The sequence below is a fragment of the Mustela lutreola genome, chromosome 4 (assembly GCF_030435805.1).
Source record: "Mustela lutreola isolate mMusLut2 chromosome 4, mMusLut2.pri, whole genome shotgun sequence".
Lineage (NCBI taxonomy): Eukaryota > Metazoa > Chordata > Mammalia > Carnivora > Mustelidae > Mustela > Mustela lutreola.
In genome coordinates, this window is record NC_081293.1 from 116731069 (window position 1) to 116750362 (window position 19294).

Consider the following 19294-nt stretch of genomic DNA (forward strand, 5'->3'; position numbering starts at 1 on the left):
GTCTAATTTAGATGTGTCATGTGCTTTCACTCTACCGTATACATACATTTAATACATTCATTCCACTTTACTATGTTCACTGATTTGTCTTGCCTTACTAGGATGTAACCTTCTCAGAGGATACCTTTCATTCCTAGTTTCTAGCAGTGTTTGGCTCAATAATTAATACAAGTTTGTTGAGTGATTGACCAAATAAAGGAAAATAGAGAAGACAGAAGCAGGGGTTATGCAAAGGAAAGATGATGTTTGTTTTTAAATAGATTATGCTTGAGGTGGTACTGGCTGAGTAGAATAAGAATGGGTAAGAAAAAAAGAGATCAGGTCTGCAGGTACTGATTTTATCCAGTCACAGGACTAGTAAGTATTCTTAAAGGATTTAATGAGGTTTTTTTCTTAATGGCTGAAATGTTGAAAATAGGGCTTTAAAAGCGAATTAAAACTAAATGTAAATTTCAGGAAGGCACAAGATTCTACGAGTAACAATAAAAAAATGACAAAGTAACTTAAATTTCTAATTCAAAAATTCTTAATATACACAAAATAATTTGATTATGCTATCATTCAGAACATTAAACAACAAATTTACATTATTGCTTTAGATTGGGGACCAAAAAAGCTAACTCTATTGCCTCCTTACTAAAATCAAATGATTAGATCATAAGAAGTTGATTCTTAGTACATTTAATACAGTTACATTTTCATCAAATTTTCACTATGTCACTAAGAGTCTACCTATCAGCTACTGAGTTACATTTGAGGGTGGGTATGTGTATAGGTCTTATTTTTGCTACTTGTTATGCTTTTTGTTAAGATTCTATGATTTTTAACAAGTTACTTTTTAGACTTTTATGACACACAAAATGAATAAAGGCATACCTTGCTTTATTGCACTTTGCTCTCTCGTGCTGTGTAGACACTACATTTTTCACAAACTGAAGATCTGTGGCAACCCTGCAGTGGCTCACTTTGTGTCTGTGTGTCACATTTTGGTAATTCTCACCATATTTTAAACTTTTTTATTATTATTATATGTATTATGATGATTTGTGATCAGTGGTCTTTGATTTTACTAAAGTGACTGATTTGAAGCACCATAAATGGCACCAATACAAGATGGCAAACTTAATTGATAAATGTGGTCAGTCCCCCATCTCTCTCTCTCTTTCCTTAGACCTCCCTATTTCCTATTGTGCCAACAATATTAGGCCAATTAATAATCCTACAATAAAAATCCTACAATAGTCTCCAAGTGTTTAAGTGAAAATAAGTCACATATACCTCTTACTTTAAATCAAAAGCTGAAAATGATTAAGCTCAGTGAGGAAGCCTTGTCCAAAGCCAAGACAGGCAGAAAGCTAGGTGCCATGTGCCAAAATGTTAGCTAAGTTGTGAATGCAAAAGAAAAGTTCTTTAAGAAAAACTGAAAGTATGACCAGTGAACACACAAATGGTAAGAAAGTGAAACAGCCTTATTACTGATATGGAGAAAGTTTTAACAGTCTGGATAGAAGATCCAACCAACCACAACATTCCCTTAAGCCAAAGCCTAATCCAGAGCAAGGCCCTAACACACTTCAAGTCTATGAACGCCGAGGTGAGAAAGCTGAATGAAAAAGGTTTGATGCTAGCAGAGGCTGATTCATGACGTTTAAGGAAAGAAGCTGTCTCCATAACATAAGAGTGCAGGGTGAGACACAAGGGGCTAATGCAGAAGCTGCAGGAAATTATCCAAAAGATCTATGTAAGATCATTAATGAAGGTGATACAGTAAACAACCAATTTTCAATGTATACAAACACCTTATATTGGAGGAAAATGCCACCTAGGAATTTCATAGCTAGAGAGGAGAAGTCCACGTCTGGCTTCAAAACTTCAAAGGACAGGCTGACTCTCCTGATAGAGGTTAATCCAGCTGGTAACTTTTAAGTTGAAGCCAATGCTGATTTACCACTCTGGAAATCCTAGGGCTCTTAAAAATTTTGCTAAACCTACTCTGACTGGGCTCAATCAATGGAACATCAAAACCTGGATGATATCTCATCTGTTTACAACATGGTTTACTAAATATTTTAAGCCCTATTGAGACCTATTGTTCAAAAAAAAAAAAGATTCCTTTCAAAATATGACTGCTCATTGACAATGCAGCGGTCACCCAAGAGCTCTGATGAGATGTACAATGAGATTAATGTTCTTGTGCTTGCTAACACAACACCCATCCTGTAGTGCATGGATCAAGGAGTCATTTCAACTTTCTAGTCTTATTATTTAAGAAATACATTTCATAAAGCTATAGCTGCAATAGAAAGTGATTTCTCTGATGCATCTGGGCAAAATAAATTAAAAACCTTCTGAAAAGGATTAATTACCCTAGCTGCCATTAAGGACATTCATGATTCATGGGGAAGAGTTAAAGTATCAATATTAGCAGGAGTTTGGAAGAAGCTGATTCATGGATGACTTTGAGGGTTCAAGACTTTAGTGGGGGAAGTAAATGCAAATGTAGTAGAAAGAGGAAAAGAAACAGAAGCAGAAGTAGAGTCCGAAGCTGTGACTGAACTGCTGCAATCTCAAGAGATAAAATTTTAATGGATGAAGAGAAGCTTTTTATGGACAAATAAAGTGGTTTCTCAAGACAGAATCCATTCCTGGTGAAGATGTTATAAAGACTGTGGGAATGACAACAAAGAATTTAGAATATTACACAAACTTACTTGATAAAGCAGCAGCAGAATTTGAGAGGATTGATTCTAATTCTGAAAGTTCTGTGTGTAAATGCTCTCAAACAGCATTATGCATTACAGAGAAATCATTTGTGAAAGGAAGAATCAATGCTGCAAACTTCATTACTGTTTTATCTTAAGAAATTGCCATAGCTATCACAACCTTCAACCTTCAGCAACCCTTACCAGTCACCAACCATCAACATCAATGCAAAAAGATTATGACTCACCAAAAGCTCAGATGATGATTAGCAATTTTTTTTTTGCAACAAAGCATTTTTAATTAAGGTATCTGCATTGTTTTTTTAGACACAGTGCTACTGTATACTTTAACAGACTATAGCATAGTATAAATGTAGCTTTTATATGTACTAGGAAACTGAAAATATTCATTTGAGTTGCTTCGTTGCAGTAGTGTGGATCAGAACATACAAGATCTTTGAGGTATGCCTGTATTTGAAAATGAAACTGATCTATGAAGACACTTCATTGGCACCATCACTACCACCACACATTTTTTCAATGTCCTTCTCAATGCCATTCTGGTAAGATCTGAAGGAAAACTTTACCAGCCATTAATTCCCCCCACTTTTTTTTTTTTTTTTTGGTATTGTGTACATGTATTTAGTATTTATATGTATACAATAAATATTTTAAAAAGTAGTATCAGCCAACAGTGCAGCCAGAGGTAATCAGAAAAAATGTGCAAAAGCCATTCATATTTCTGGGACTGAGAATTTGTTCTATTAAAAAAGCAAGTTTATAATGTGCATAATACCAAACCAAATTTGTGTTTATTCCAATCATACAAAGTTAACTTTGAGTGTTGTTATACACATATATTTAGATGATATTTAAGGCCAAGAGTTAGAAAGCAGCTATACCAGGAAAAAAAAAAATTATGGTCTTAAAAATTTTTTAATTATAGTAAAAAATGCATAAAATGTACCATCTCATTTTTAAGTTATAGTTCAGTAGTGTTAAGTATACTCACATCACTGTACAACAGATCTCCAGAACTTTTTCATCTTGCAAAACTAGAATGCTATATATGTTCTTTGAATAACTTCCCATTCTCCCCTTCCCCTGCTTTCTGTTTCTATAAATCTGACTACTTTAGATATCACATATAAGAGGAATCATAGAGTATTTGTCTTTTTGTAACTGGTTTATTTCACTTAGCATGATGTCCTGAAGGTTCATCCATGTTTCATCATGTGACAAGATTTCCTTCCTTTTTAAGGCCAAATAATATTCCACTTTATGTATATACCACATTTCACTTATCCATTTATCTATCAATAGACATTTGGGTTGCTTTTACCTTTTTGCTACTGTGAGTAATGCTGCTGTAAACATGGGTGTGCAAACATCTCCTGGAGATAGAGAATTTTTTAAACTGATTTTATCCAGTGTCATCTAGGGAGTGTTTCAAAACTAAATGCCTACACTGTGCTACTTACTGATATGCAGTTGGAAGAAAAGAGTGTCAAACACCAAAATGTGACAATGGAAAGGAATAAAAGAGTAAAACTGCAGTAAAGCATACCATATTTCTACCTATGTATGGAGGATGACTATTCATCTCACATAGTAAAATGTGTTATCCTTACCAGTAATTATTACAGCATCGTCTTTATGAACTTCAGTCATTTCTTGAACATGGACTTCTGAGTTCACATCAACCTCTCTTCCCGATAACTGTAAATGAGCTTGAAGAGAAGATGCGACCTTGACAAGAATAGAGCCTATAATAGATTTTAAAAAGTTTATTAATGCAAGAAAATGAAAAGTACCAGGGGTTATTTGAAATATGACTGAAAGAGTAGCAATGCTCCTGGAACACTGTCTTTAACTCCTTAGCACACTTTATTTACCCAGCAGTGCAGCGCGCCTGAATGGCTTAGTCAGTTAAGCATCTGCCTTCAGCTCAGGTCATGATCCTGGGGTCCTGGGCTCCCCACATCAGATTCCCTGCTCAGGTGGGAATCTGCTTCTTCCTTCTCCCTCTGACCCTACCCTCGATTGTGCTTGCTTTCAGTCTCTAATGAAACAAACAAACAAACAAACAAAAAAACCCAACAACTTTAAAAGAATATAAACAGCAGTGCCTTTTCTTACTCCAAGGCATTCACATTAACTTCTGCCAAGGGCATGAGTCATTAGAATATTATGAACTTGTTCAGCAAATAGCCCTAGTCAGCTTATCCAATATCAGAAAAATGAGTAGTAAACTTTGTAGACAATGTTCACCATTAATTGAGCATTTACTGAGAGCAAGACAGCTGAGATGATCCCTTAATCTACATATCAACTTTATGAGGTATTATTAGAACTCCAATTTTAAAATTTTCTTCAAGTAACCACTAGCACAAGTGTTGGAATCTAGCTTCACTTCAGTGACAAGAGCCCATGCTCTTAACCACTGTGGTATTTCACACACTGCTCCCTCATCATATTATAGGAGTTGTGATTTCCCTGATCACTGTGACTAAACTAGAATCCTAAGCTCTTGTGCTTTCAGTTGTACCTTGTATGTGTGCTGGGGAGGGAGGGGTGGTGGTGGAAAAGAACGATAATAAAAAAAGGGAACATTTGAATTTCAACTAATGTTTCTTTTCAATGGAATAGTCTTTTAGGTGCCTGAGACAAGACATTCAAGTTTATTTCCACTACAATCTTGTAGAAATTTAAGCTTTTAAAGGAGGAAAGAAGAAAAACTACTCCGTTAGCAAATAAATAATTTTCTAAAACAACTACATAGGTTGCAGGGCAAACTCACCAACACACTCCTGTTTCACTCTGTTTCTCATATATCAAATCAAGTAAGAGGCTCTGGCCATAGAGCATTAAGCCCACTTCCTCTGCAGACAAAGGTGGTCAGGATGACTTTCATTATGAATGTTGTAAAGATTCCTTTTAAAATGGACTTATTTATGGGTCATTGTCTGTCTCTTAGTTTGGTTAACATCAGCCTAAATTTCTCTAATTTCTTATCTTCTCCATCTTTCTACCTGGAACCTGAAAGTCTGGGGTAAAACTGATAAACTCTCATAATTAACCCCCAAAAAGGTGGGGTGGGAAACAAAGTATATCACTGCAACTGGGTTATTTTATTTATAAAACAAACTGCTTTTCAGATTTTAAATATAAACTACTGACAGGAGAGAGTCCCTATAACAACAGGTTTGAGGGACTAAGGGGGAAAAAAAAAACCTAGAAAATTTCAGAATGAATAGAAGATGCATGCTTTTCTACCAAACATACTTTTAAAAGTAGAAAAAAATAGATTTTTAAAACTTTTCTGTAGCACTTTTTACCTCAAAATACATCAAATGTGGTAATTTTATGAATACTTTTTTCTGTTCTTAAATGAAAAAGAGTTGTTAAATCTATGAGCTTTAAAATGTTAAGCATTGTAACTACTTCTTCCCTCATCTCTCTCTACATTCTTGAAAAACAAGTCATCACTATCAAAACTCCATTATTATCTGTGAAAGAAGAACTCCCATGATTTGAAAACTTTCCCAAATGTCCCATCTTTATCTTTTTTAGAAAGCTCTTGCTACATTTTCAACCTCTTTCACTTCATAAACTATTTTGATGGTTACTGACACCAATACCATTTTTTTAAATTAAAACGTGAACTAATACTAACCATACCATTTACTGAAGGCATACTATATTAAGATCATTGGTTTCATCACAGACAAATTTTAAATGGAAGAGTCAGTACTCAGATACAGGTCTGACTTTTAAGCCTAAACACAGCCTTTTGGAAAGAATTAATAAGGTTAACTCATAAGAAGAGAGAAAACAAGCATGCAACATTCTTTTTCACATGGCAAAATAGAGAACATCTAAGAGACGCAAGTGGTTGGCTCCCAAACCCTACAGCAAGACAGGGGCAGAGCTGGAAAGGATTCTAGATGTCTTTACAACCATTAAGCAACAGAAACCTGAACAATTTTCCATTACTCTTTTAAAAAGTTACTATTCCTAAGTATAGTTAGAATTAAAAGACCTGAAGTAAGAAATTTTTGTTTTCAGTTATCTTTAAGCTTCATGCCAGTCCAAATAGGAAAAACCACAAAATTATAAACTTAATCAACTCTTGCAGCATCACATCCTATTTCAATAGATTACTAGAACAAGATCCCAAATAATGCTCAAAAATATTTTAAATTGATGAAGATTAACAATGATTTTTGTCTTATTTTACTTTTTTTGTCCATCCATACAAAACAGGAAATAACTTTCATGTAAGAGCTACTTATTGAAAAGTTTGTACTCTGTTACTAGTTATAGTAAATTAGTAATGGTTTACATTTTTTCTCTTAGGGCCTTCATAATAAGAGAATACATGACTTTTATGGCACTTACAAAATACCCTGAATGGCATTACTGAAGCTCTCAGGAATTCAGTGAGAACACAATATTATCCTATTTTAAAAGAAAAAAATGCAATCTTGAGAAATCAAATCACATCTGTGTGTCAGCAAAAAAACTTCTGTTTAAGGCCTCTGTGTTTGTAGTTTCATTTTGACACTCTGACAAGAGAGCCGTTGGACAAAAAAGTATTAAACCAACATAACCAACAAATTGCCAACAGCAGGTTTCTGTAAGGAAGTATTCCTTGTTATACATATATAGTCCTGTTCTGGCCAATATGCAGATCTAGATTTTATTTAAAACTTTTTTTTAAATAGCTACATTTCTTAGCTTTCTGCACCCAGGTCACTTCAGCCCCTAAGGCCAAGCTACTCCAAGTATCCAAGCCACTTGCCACCATGTACACACAGACAAATATTCAGTCTTCCTATGACTAAAAAGTGTATTCGTTTTAATGAAATACTTGAATTCTTAGAATAAATTATTTGTAACAGAAATAAGATTTTAGGAGAAATAAGATTTTAGAAGAAATACGTTATAATAAGACAATACTTTAAGAGACTAAGTCAACAATTACTTTAGAGGACCTTCCTGATGACACCTTTTTTCAGGATCATACATTGCAAAGAATTATTCTAGTGTGATGGCTCAAGAAGATCTGATTACAGGATGGTAGAAAGCCTCCAAAAGAATGTACGGGAGCATTTCCCCTCCAGAGAATATTCTATTTCAGACATAAAACCAAACTGAAAAGCCCAAACAGTAACACTCAATAATTCCACAGTAACAGTCAATATTTTCTAACATTTTTGTTTGAACTACAAAGGGAACAATAGTCTTTATGGCCATCTGTTCCAAAAGTTTCAAAAATCATTGGTCTAGAAGGCCAGTATTCCAGTCAGTCTTTATTATTCTTTTCTTCTTCTCTTTTTAAAGAATTTATTTTTAAGCAATCTCTACACCCAATGTGGGGCTCAACCTCACAACCCCAAGATCAGGAGTTGCATGTTCTACCAACTGAGCCAGCCAGGTGCCGTTCTAGTCAGTCTTTGTCTCATTTTATTTTTTAAAAGATTTTATTTATTCATTTGAGAAAGACAGAAAGAGAGAGAGAGAAAAAGAGAATGTGGTGGTGGTGGGACAGAGAGTAACAGAGAAACAGATACACCACTGAGCAAGGAGCCTAATGCAGGGCTCAGTCCCCCAGGATCATGACCTGAGCTGAAGGCCAGTTACTTAACTGACTGGGCCCACCACCATTAGTCTTTAAATCGAGTTTTATCAGAAGAAAATTTTCTTGAACTCATGATGTAAGAATAGATAAAACAACCTGACCATCTCTTTCCTGGATGTTATTACATAAACCTTCCGTAGACCATACATCAAAACATTCCACTTGGCTAACCTTTATGGGATTTCAACTCCACTTTCCCTAGTTGGCTGACATAAACATCTATTGCACCCTGATGAGTTGAGGCCTGTAGACATCCAGAGGATGAATCTAGGAAAAAAAGAAAAACTGTAAGTATAATCATTCTTATTGTAGTAACTGAAATGATAAACTTGAAACAAAGGACTCTACTTCGGCAGTAGAATAAGGCACTAAGAGTCTTGCAAGGCTTTGTATTTTCCCCATGGTTATGCCATCTTTCACTTTAAAAAGAAAACAGAATCAGTAATCTACACCTAGATAACAAAAAATCCCTATGCCTATAGTCACCTACATAACTTATTGATAAACATGCTTACTATGCAACCTAATATATAGGAAGGACAGTACACAAGCTGTGGATCCTTCAGAGCCAAGATTATTAAGTACCATTGATATAATTAGTTTATTATCAACTTTCAATATTTACGAAAGAATTTTCTCTCACGTACAGATACACAGAAGTAGTAACAAAGTTAACAAAAATCAGAACTTCTTATATTTTTTCCTTTCAGCAAATCTGCTAGTCCTAAAAAATTCTGCTAATAATGAAAGCTTACTCTAGATAAGATTTTTTGCATTTCTTAAACAGAAATGGAGAAAAGGGAGTCACTTAAAGAGTGAGTGAAGCTTGTTTCTTTTCAAATTTCTGGAATTGAACATATATCTTTCAGTCAAGAGAAGAAAACCATAATTAAAGTGGTGTTGATTTGAAACTCAAGTATTGTTGTCACTGACCCCAGTTTTCAAAAAGTCAGCATTTCAAGTTCAAGGGAAAGCTGACCAAGAGACAAAGAAGTAAGAGAATGATGTTGAAGAGTCAGCACTAAGTAGCTCCTTCTTCCTCAACCATGACAACTGAACCTTTGATCTAATATTCTGTCTGACTGCCCTGGGAAGGCCAAAGTGTATTTTTTTTAGAAAGGCCTCTTAAAAAGCATATTTTATCAAGAATTTTACTACTTCAAAGTGGAAACAAATCAGGGAGTGTGGTGAAAATATTGCCAAAAATTATATTAAACTTTTAGTAAAATGTGAAGAAAAAAACATTTGTATACTATACATTTTTCTTCAAATTTTTACATGACCCTAAACAAAGCTACTTGGGAATAAACTGGTTAAAATCTGACCCCAAGATAATTCATAATAATTATCTGTAATCTATACTGAAAAATGGCCTTTATTGGACCCACTTTCTTTAAATCTTAAGTTCAAAAGTTAACACTGATGGTGGCAAATTAAGCCATTAGTGATAAATGACACAGAATAGTTGGGCAAAGAATAACTTTCTCCTCAGTTACCAACAGTAACTCCTTTTAAATAACTTCTTAATGCATCCTAAAACAAGTCAAGTAAAAATATATTATGATTAAAAAATGTGGACTACACAATGTGTGTATTATCCCAGGTTGAACAAAGTAAAATATCTGAAACATTAGTTTGCTTTCTTACTTTCTCTAGGGGGAAAAAAACACAAGATGTTCATGAGGCTAATAAACAGTACTTTTTCACTTCTTCCTCCAAACCCATGGGAAATAACAGCTAAATAATTTTATCACGAGCCACTGAGTAATTACAACCTCATGTTATCGGTCTTGAGCTCTGATAATGGCCAATGCCTTAGAGACGGTCCAAAAAAAAAAAAAAAATCAAAACTCAAGATGTTTTCAAAAGAGAAAGCAAAAGTGATATTGGAAAAGCTATGTAGCAAAACAAACAATAATTTTCTTTTGTTTTGTGTAATACAAATGATTGGAAGAAAGAATTAATTATCAAGAGTCAAACTAAGACTTTCTTTACAAAGTTTCATTTTTTGGAAATTCACCTAATGGAGAAATTCTATAGCTCTCAGAAGAAGCCTTAAGGGAAATATGCATTTGACCGTGAGTAAGAAGTAAACAGAAATTATTAGTGCAGTTAGTGTTTGAAATAAGTGGGCTCTCACCGAAAGCTAGCTATCATCACAATTTTGGACAAAGATCTGGTTGGTCTCATAGAGACCACTGAGTTTTCCTGGAAAATTACACATACAAAACTGATGTTAACTACTAGTTAATCACTACATACAACCAAAAAATCCAACTACATACAACCAAAAAACCCAGATATTTACAATATACATTTAACTAATAGAGAAAAACAACTACTTGAAAGGCTAAAATTCCAAACTTTCAGATAAAGGAAAAATTCTTTTCAATCAGTCAAGCAAGTTCAGAAAGTTCTTCTGAATATTTACCATTTTACTTCACGTTTCAACATATACATACTAAGGAACAGCAACACAACAGATATTTCTTCATTTCTGCAACTTGATTCCTACATTTCCCAAACTAATTGCCAAGAACAAGGAACAAATCTCACATAAAGGCTGTAAAGGATTTGCAAAGGCAGAACTGTAAGGTCATTTCAAGTAAGGATTTTTAGGTATCTTGCCTTGGTATCCTGTATTAGAGAGGAGGCATTAGGAGGCTGGGCTTACGAGGGGCACACAAGGCAATCACCCCACCTCCTGCTCCAAACATGAAGACATTCTTTTTTTTAAAGATAAAATTACCAGTACATGGCTTCTAACAGTGCCTTCCAAAAGAGACAACACAGGATAGAGAAAGTAAAGCTAGGTGAGCGACTCTATTAGCACTCCAACCCTACTATTACCTATTACCAAGCTTTGCTTTCTATTGTTGACTCATTTTACTTTATTTTTTTTTAAGATTTTATTTATTTATTTGACAGATCACAAGCAGGCAGAGAGAGGAGGAAGCAGGCTCCCTGCTGAGCAGACAGCCCGATGTGGGGCTCAATCCCAGGACCCTGAAATCATGACCTGAGCTGAAGGCAGAGGCTTTAACCCACTGAGCCACCCAGGTGACCCTCATTTTACTTTATTTTTAAAGATATATTTATTTATTGGGGAGGAAGAGAGAGAGAGAGAGAGAGCGCATGCTGGCAGAGGTAGAGAATCTTCAAGAACTGAGGGCAGAGTCCAACAGAGGCCTCTATCGTATGACCAAGGAGATCATGACCTGAACTAAAACCCAGAGTCAGATGCCCAACTGAGCCACACAGGTGCCCCAGTTAACTCATTTTAAATGGATGATCTGGTATTCCAGAAAAACATTATTTTTTAAAATATGAATCCAAGGAAAATCATGGTTTTGATATACACAATCAAACATTTTATAGCACTACAACTTCTGAGAGAGCTTAGTGTTATGGAAATTAGGAAGAAAAGGGTTTAGGGAAATAAAGTATAATGTGTGTACAAAATCTGAATTACTGATGAGATTACTTAAGAACCTGACCAATTACATTATCTATACTCCTTTTACCTGAATTATAAATATTGTTCTTCATAAAAGAATCATGGGAAAAATACATCTATTTTCCTGAAATCAGAGAGAATAATATCTAAATCATCTCAAGTCTCCTAATATTCTAAACTTGATAATCACTTTTTCTCAACACCCATTCCAATATTTTGAAGCCTCTGCTATTCTAATACATTTCCCTCTCAAGTTCCTACAAGTCACTTACTTCTTTTTAACTAATTTGCTTTTACTAATCTCAATTCCTCAAAAATCCAGTAGACTTTAACTAGGTTATCATGATTTGTAGAGTAGCCTTCAACTTTCTCCAGCAAACCTTTTATGAAAAACACAAGTCAACCACTTAAGAAACTTCAAATAAACATTACACTTGTCACCTTTGGGATTAAGGCATCATATTCAAAATTTCAGCAGACTCATGACAACAATGGTTTTTAAACTCTATAGCATGGATGGCAAACTACAGCCCTCCTCCTTTTTCTCCTGTTTTTATTAATAAAGTTTTATTGGAACATAGACACATCCATTTGTGTGTATACTGTCAATATGCTTTGTGTTAAAATTAAAGAGTCGCATAGTACAGACAGACTGTATGGCCTACAGGGCCAAAAATATTTAATATCTGGCCCTTTACAAAGTATGCAGACTCCTAGAGGAAATAAGCTCTTAATTTTTTTTTTTTTAAGTAAAATTTAATTCTGTGGAAGACAAAGAGATTTACCAATCTACTGAAATCAGTTCTTTTCCTAAGGCCTCACTTACTTAGTCTCCGACTCTCCCCAAGTTCTCTTTCTTTACCTTGAAAATGACAGGTTCATTCCATTTTCAGGGCTTATACTGGCTTTTCCTCTATCTGGAAAGCTCTGCATCCGGAATTTTATGAGCCTCTTTCCCATTATTCTGGCTTTAGTTCAAATGTCCCTTCTTCAGACCCTCCCTGATTGCTAAATGCTGTAGCTTTCTTTTCCCCACTCTTTATCCCATTACCCTCTCTTATTTATTCATTGTATGATCTGAAGTTATCTTTGGTTATTTACATGCTTATTGTCTTTCTTCTCAGGCCAAATGTGAGCATGGAGACTACGTCTTGTTGACCATAATATTCTCTAGTACCTTAAAGAGTTCCTGGTATATAGCAGGCAATCAATAAAATAGATGTTGACTAGTTACTGCAACACTCAAGATTGTCTTCAAACATTAACACAATGTTAAAATAATAAATAGAGACATAATTTATATCTTTCTTCCAAAGTCCACACTATGACAGATCAAAATATGATAACTTAACAAATAAATACGTTTTCTCTTATTTTAAGAGATTCTTCCAAAATAAACCCCCAAATTCATCAACCACATTTACAAAATAAGAATTCAACCTTTAAGTATCTTTACATATTTGTGGATTTTTAAGAACCTAAAACTACAGAGACAACTTGTGTTTTGCTAAAGAAAATTATGAAGGGTCTATAACTACTGCTATTATTGTGGTCAATCATATTTCTTTTCTTTTCTTTTCTTTTCTTTTTTTTTTTTTTAAAGATTTGTTTATTCATTTGAAAGAGAGAGCCAGAGAGAGCACACATATGTGCAAGTGAGGGGAGAGGCAGAGGGAAAAGTCTCTCCAAGCAGATTCCCTGCCAACTAGTGTCCCCAGTTCAGGGCTCTATCTCAGGACCCCAAGGATCACCACCCACGCCAAAACCAAGAGTCAGACGTTCAATCAACTGAGCCACCCAGGCACCCCTATACTTCTTCACACTGGAGTCAGGTAGTTTTCTTTGTGTGGAAAGAGATTTATCTAAGAAAAATAAAACTTTTTTTCTGAAAATCCATCTAGCATGTAATAGTGGGAAGAAGAAAAAGTTCATATGGAAAATTAAAAAGAATTTATAATGTTAATCATTTATACAGAATTTGAAACCATCTTCAAATATGTACATTACTTCTCATTTCATACTTGCTATTACAATTCTTTTCCAGTATGGATAAATAACCATTTATTTCCAATTTTTGAGAGAATGGTTTTCCATTATGTTCCCATATTTCCATTCAAGAATAACACTAGCCTTATATCATATTATAAGTATTCCTCAGATTCCTATCTGCCTAATGGGCCTTTTGGTGGTAGTTCAATTCCCTATGCCTCCCAATTTGCAATATTCTCCTCCTTTTCCTCCCTTGCCTTATTGCTGCAAACTTTGCCCATGTCTAGCATTTTCCTTTTTCAGCTAGTTCAGCACCCCCCCCAGTATACTTTTTGTTCACACTAGAAATTTCCCTTACCATCTCTAGATGTGTCCTCTGATGAAATGGCCTGAAGAGTCAACAATAAATCTTGATTTCTGACCAGAAACAGCTAAATCCTTCTGCCATGTATTAAGATAATTTATAACTATCACTTAAGAAGCCGTTATTTTCAACTTAATCACTCACTGAACAATAAAGTTTCAATATCTTGAAAATTCTTAAAAAGATATGTACTTTAAGCCAGAAAATTCAAGTGTGATAGTGGAAACGACTATTAAAGATGTTCACTCTTTCAATCAGTACAAAGGAAAGATAAATGTAAAATGTCAAAAAGGACAAAACCCAGAGGCCCTGGGCATTCGTACTGGCCATAAGCCACAGCTTCCCCACAAAGGTCTTAGTTTCCCATCCCTACACTCAACCCTCTAAGGTCTAAAAACAACCAGCACTCTTGAGGGTGCGCCTTTGCCTAATAGGTAAGCAGGTGCTACTTGGGACAGAGAAAATCTCTATTTAAACTATCTGGAAATCTTGGGGTGCTTGGGTGGCTCAGTGGGTTAAAGCCTCTGCCTTCGGCTCAGGTCATGATCTCGGGGTCCTGGGATTGAGCCCCACATCAGGCTCTCTGCTTGGTGGGGAGCCTGCTTCCCCCTCTCTCTCTGTCTGCCTCTCTGCCTACTTGTGATCTCTGCCTGTCAAATAAATAAATAAATAAAGTCTTTTTAAAAAGTAAATAAATAAATAAACAAACAAACAAATAAACTATCTGGAAATCCGAACTTTTTCTTCCACAGGCACATGTAGTCATGAGGTCTAAGGTGCCATTAGCCACTATTAGTCCTGGCTTAGGATTAGAACAATAATAAAAATGACTATCATTTATTGAATTCTTACCATATATCAGACACTGTGCTAAAATATTTTATATATATGATCTCACTTCTTACAGTAACCCTGTATGATAGCTACTTAACTATTATTTATATTTCTTTTAGATATAGAAATTGAAGCACAGAGAAATCAGGTAATAATTAGCCCATGTATAGAAAGTGGTGAAATCAGAATTCTAACTTTATTCTTACTGACACCAAATCTATAATTATAAATTATTTATAAGAGGATGAGTCAATGAATTTCCAGAAATAATTTGGGTCTGCCTATATTTGAATAGTATATCAGGATCCTATCAGGTTCATCAGCAAACCTCAGATTTTATTTACCCTAATAAAATATCACAAATATAGCTATTTTTTATTTTATTTTTTTTTTTAAGATTTTTATTTATTTATTTGACAGACAGATCACAAGTAGGCAGAGAGGCAGAGAGGAGGAAGCAGGCTCCCCACTGTGCAGAGAGCCCGATGCGGGACTCGATCCCAGGACCCTGGGATCATGACCTGAGCCGAAGGCAGAGGCTTTAACCCAATGAGCCACCCAGGTGCCCCCACAAATATAGCTATTTTTTAAAAGAGCAAAATTTACCAACCAGCAGGTTAGTACATACCTATTGTGATATTACCCATCTTGCTTTGTAATGTTATATTACCTGTAAAAGAAAAAAAAAGATAATTTTATATATTAGGTATAATCTAGAAAGAAACTAATATAGTATTCTAAAACATGGTCAGACATCCATTTAATAAGATTGTTATTGTTGTAGGCAAATTTTCTCAGTATTAAAAATCTAATAAGAGATTTAGCTGCAACTCTGAAATAACTAGCTTTAGTCATCTATACAAACTCTCTTCCTCTATTCCACCTTAAGCTTCTTTAGCATAACTACAAAACAAACCACCATACTTTTTGGGAAACACACACACAAAAATAATGATACTTCTATAAACCATAAATAAAAAGTTACTTAAATGTACTCAGTATGTATTTTCAAGATAAACTTCACTATATTGAGCAGATCACTCAAAACCAAGTTTTGAGCCAACTAACACTAAAATAACCTAGGGAAAAAAATTACTACTGTTATTTTTCAGGTCACTCTGCTATGTCTATTAAAGTAGTTTCTATGCCAAGAGTTACAGAGTTTGGGGCAGGAATAATGAACACACTGAAATATGACTAGCAAAGAAAGAGGCTTCACAGGTTCTTGTCTTTTGATGAAAATACATTTTCCAGGGCAAGTATAGGATATTGCAACCATTCTTCTCAGCCCCCTTTCCTCTAATACCAAAATTAGTAAGATTTTTCTTCATATGTGTGTTTGTAGAATTACTCCCAGACCCACACTACTTATGTTTACTGCACTGAAAATATAAGCAACATTACTCTTCTACCATCATTCCAAAACTACATTAAAAAGTAAAGGAATAGCTTTTTATCTCAGCAATAATCTAGGGTAAATGGACTCATTTACTTTATTTCTTGCATCCTCTAAATACTGCCATGTATCAGTACCTGAGAAAAAGCAAACAAAACACTTGATTCATTTGTCCAATAGTCAGACATACTTTAATTGCAAAAATCTCTCTAAAAGTGTTATATTCCATCATACTTCATGTAAGGATATGAACAAGGGGTACATTTGTGTAGGAATAAAACTTACTTTGTATGGAGAAATTAAGCTCCTAAAATTATTTTCAGGTCTCCATAAGTACAAGGTTGTAAAGATTCTTTTAAATGTGTTATGTACATATTATTTCATTGGTTTTAGATACTCTCTTCAAATTTTCAAATCCAGGAAATGCAGATTCACCACCACATGTGATTAGTGGCCAAAGATCACACAGCTTCTAAGATGACTTTCAGTGATCCCTGCCTCTTGGTATTCATGCCCTTGTATAATCTCCTCCCCTCATGGATAGGCTGTACCTAATAATTTGCTTTTAACACAGAGAATAAGGTGAAAGTAATGGGAAGTTGCTTCCAAGATTAGGTTATAAAAAAATCTGGGGGCGCCTGGGTGACTCAGTGGGTTAAAGCCCTTGCCTTCAGCTCGGGTCTCAGGGTCCTGGGATCGAGCCCCACATCGGGCTCTCTGCTCAGCAGGGAGCCTGCTTCCTTCCCCCTCTCTCTGCCTGCCTCTCTGCTTACTTGTGATCTCTCTGCCAAATAAATAAACAAACAAACAAACAAATAAATAAAAAGATCTGTTTAGGGCACCTGGGTGGCTCAGTGGGTTAAAGCCTCCGCCTTCAGCTCAGGTCATGATCTCAGGGTCCTGGGATCAAGCCCCACATCAGGCTCTCTGCTCAATGGGAAGCCTCCTTCCTTTTCTCTCTCTTTGCCTGCCTCTCTGCCTACTTGTGATCTCTGTCAAATAAATAAAATCTTAAAAAAAAAAAAAAAATCTGGTTTCTTTTTTGCTAGCCCTCTTCTGCTCTGAGGAAGGCAGCTAGCCATGTTGTCAAGTGCCCTGTGAAAGAAGCCCACTATGGAGGAACTAAAAAAGGCCTGCTGCCAAAAGGTTCTGACCTGAATTCTGCCAACAATCACATGAATGAGCTAGGAAGCAGACTGTCTTTTGGTGGAACCTTCAAATGGACCCCCATAACCTTGGGTGATACATTCATAACAACCTTATAAGAGGTCTTAAGGCAGAAGAACCAGTTAAGCCACACCAAGATTCCTGATGCATTCAAAGTAAGAGTCAATAAATGTTTGTTGCTTTTAGGTGCTAAGCTCTGAGATAATTTGTTATACAGGAAGAGGTAACTAGTATACATGTTGAAAGGTGAAAGTGGGGTGCTGCCATAATAAATACTTAAAAATGTAGGTGTAGCTTTGGAACTTGGCAGTGGGCAGAGGTTGGAAAGATTTTGAGAAACATGGTAAAGAAAGCCTAGATTGCCTTGAACAGACTGTTAGCAGAAAGCTGGACTTTGAGTATTCTTCCTACAAGGGTTCAAAAGGAAGTGAGAAAAATGTTTTTGGAAATTAGAGAAAGGAGAATTCTTGTTAAGAAGTTGGAGAAACTTAACACCATTATCTTCAGTAATGTGGAAACTAGGAAATGTAGCTTAATGAACAGTGATTTAACTAAGATACCCAAGGAAGGTTAAAGTGTTATAAGTGCTACCTTTTTTTTTTTTTTTTTTTTTTTGGCCACTTACTATAAAATGTAAGGGAAGAAAGATAAACTAATCTAAAGAAAGGAGTGTTAATCAAACAAACAAAAACAGGACACATATGGTTTTGAAAATTCTAAGCCTCTCAAGAAGGCAAAAGATGTTAAAGTTAGAAATAGCTTTCCAACAAAGTTTGAATCCAGGGCACTGGCAAGTACATGGTCTAAAAACGAAGCTGAGGGGTGGACAGCAAAACCTCCTCTTAAGACACCAGAAAGATCAAGAGTAGTACTTCACAATACTAATCAATTATACAAAAAGTCCTTTACAGAGATTAGAGGTGTATTATAAAAATCTCAATCAAACAACAGACACCATAGAAAGCTTGAGTACATTTTACCTCAGTTTCTCTGCAGAAGTGCATTTTTTAAAAAAAAGATTTTATTTGTATTTGACAGAGAGAGAGGGATCACAAGTAGGCAGAAAGGCAGGCAGAGAGAGTAGAGGGAAGCAGGTTCCCCGCTGAGCAGAGAGCCCAATGTGGGGCTCAATCCCAGGACCCTGGGATCATGACCTGAGCTGAAGGCAGAGGCTTTAACCCATTGAGCCACCCAGGCGCCCCAGAAGTGCACTTTTGAAAGAGATTCTTAGATGTGGCTTTTATTTTATGGAATAAACCCCACATGATTCAGAGGAGGCTGACAAAATTTTTGAGAGAATAACAACAGCAAACTCACTGCTAAACTGAACTGAAAGGAAGAGTGACAATAGAAAGTAAAAAGAGACCACTGGATCTCCAAAATTCTACTGTCAGGAAGCAGACTGAGAAAACCACTCAGATTCAAACATGTGATATATTTCATGAAAAAGGAAGGATGACTCAAAGGGAGGAACAAAAGCTCAGAGGGCAAAGCCTGAAACCCTACAGAATTATTTCCAGGTCTTTTATGATATATATATATATATATATATATATATATATATATATATATATATATATATATATATATAATTTATATATATATTTATATATGTATGTGTATATATATATATATATATATATATATATATAAAAATAATTGAGTAAACTCTAATGTTTGCCCACCCAAATCTCAAAATCACTATGTACCAGTGATGCCTTTCTGCCTTTCATTTTCCCAA

General features: G+C 35.2%; 1 protein-coding gene across 3 annotated transcripts in view; it reads right to left on the reverse strand.

Moving 5' to 3' along the window:
- Positions 1–19294, reverse strand: part of FAM185A (family with sequence similarity 185 member A) — a 54399-nt gene that overhangs the window by 12141 nt on the left and 22964 nt on the right. For 2 of the 3 annotated variants that reach the window (XM_059170913.1, XM_059170912.1), the window contains exons 5-7: positions 15619–15660; positions 8518–8613; positions 4334–4468 (exon numbers count right to left, since the gene is read on the reverse strand). In XM_059170913.1, coding sequence (XP_059026896.1) covers positions 4334–4468; positions 8518–8613; positions 15619–15660 — 273 coding nt within the window. The remainder of the gene's footprint in view (positions 1–4333; positions 4469–8517; positions 8614–15618; positions 15661–19294) is intronic. The other variant, XM_059170914.1, reaches the window with a different exon arrangement.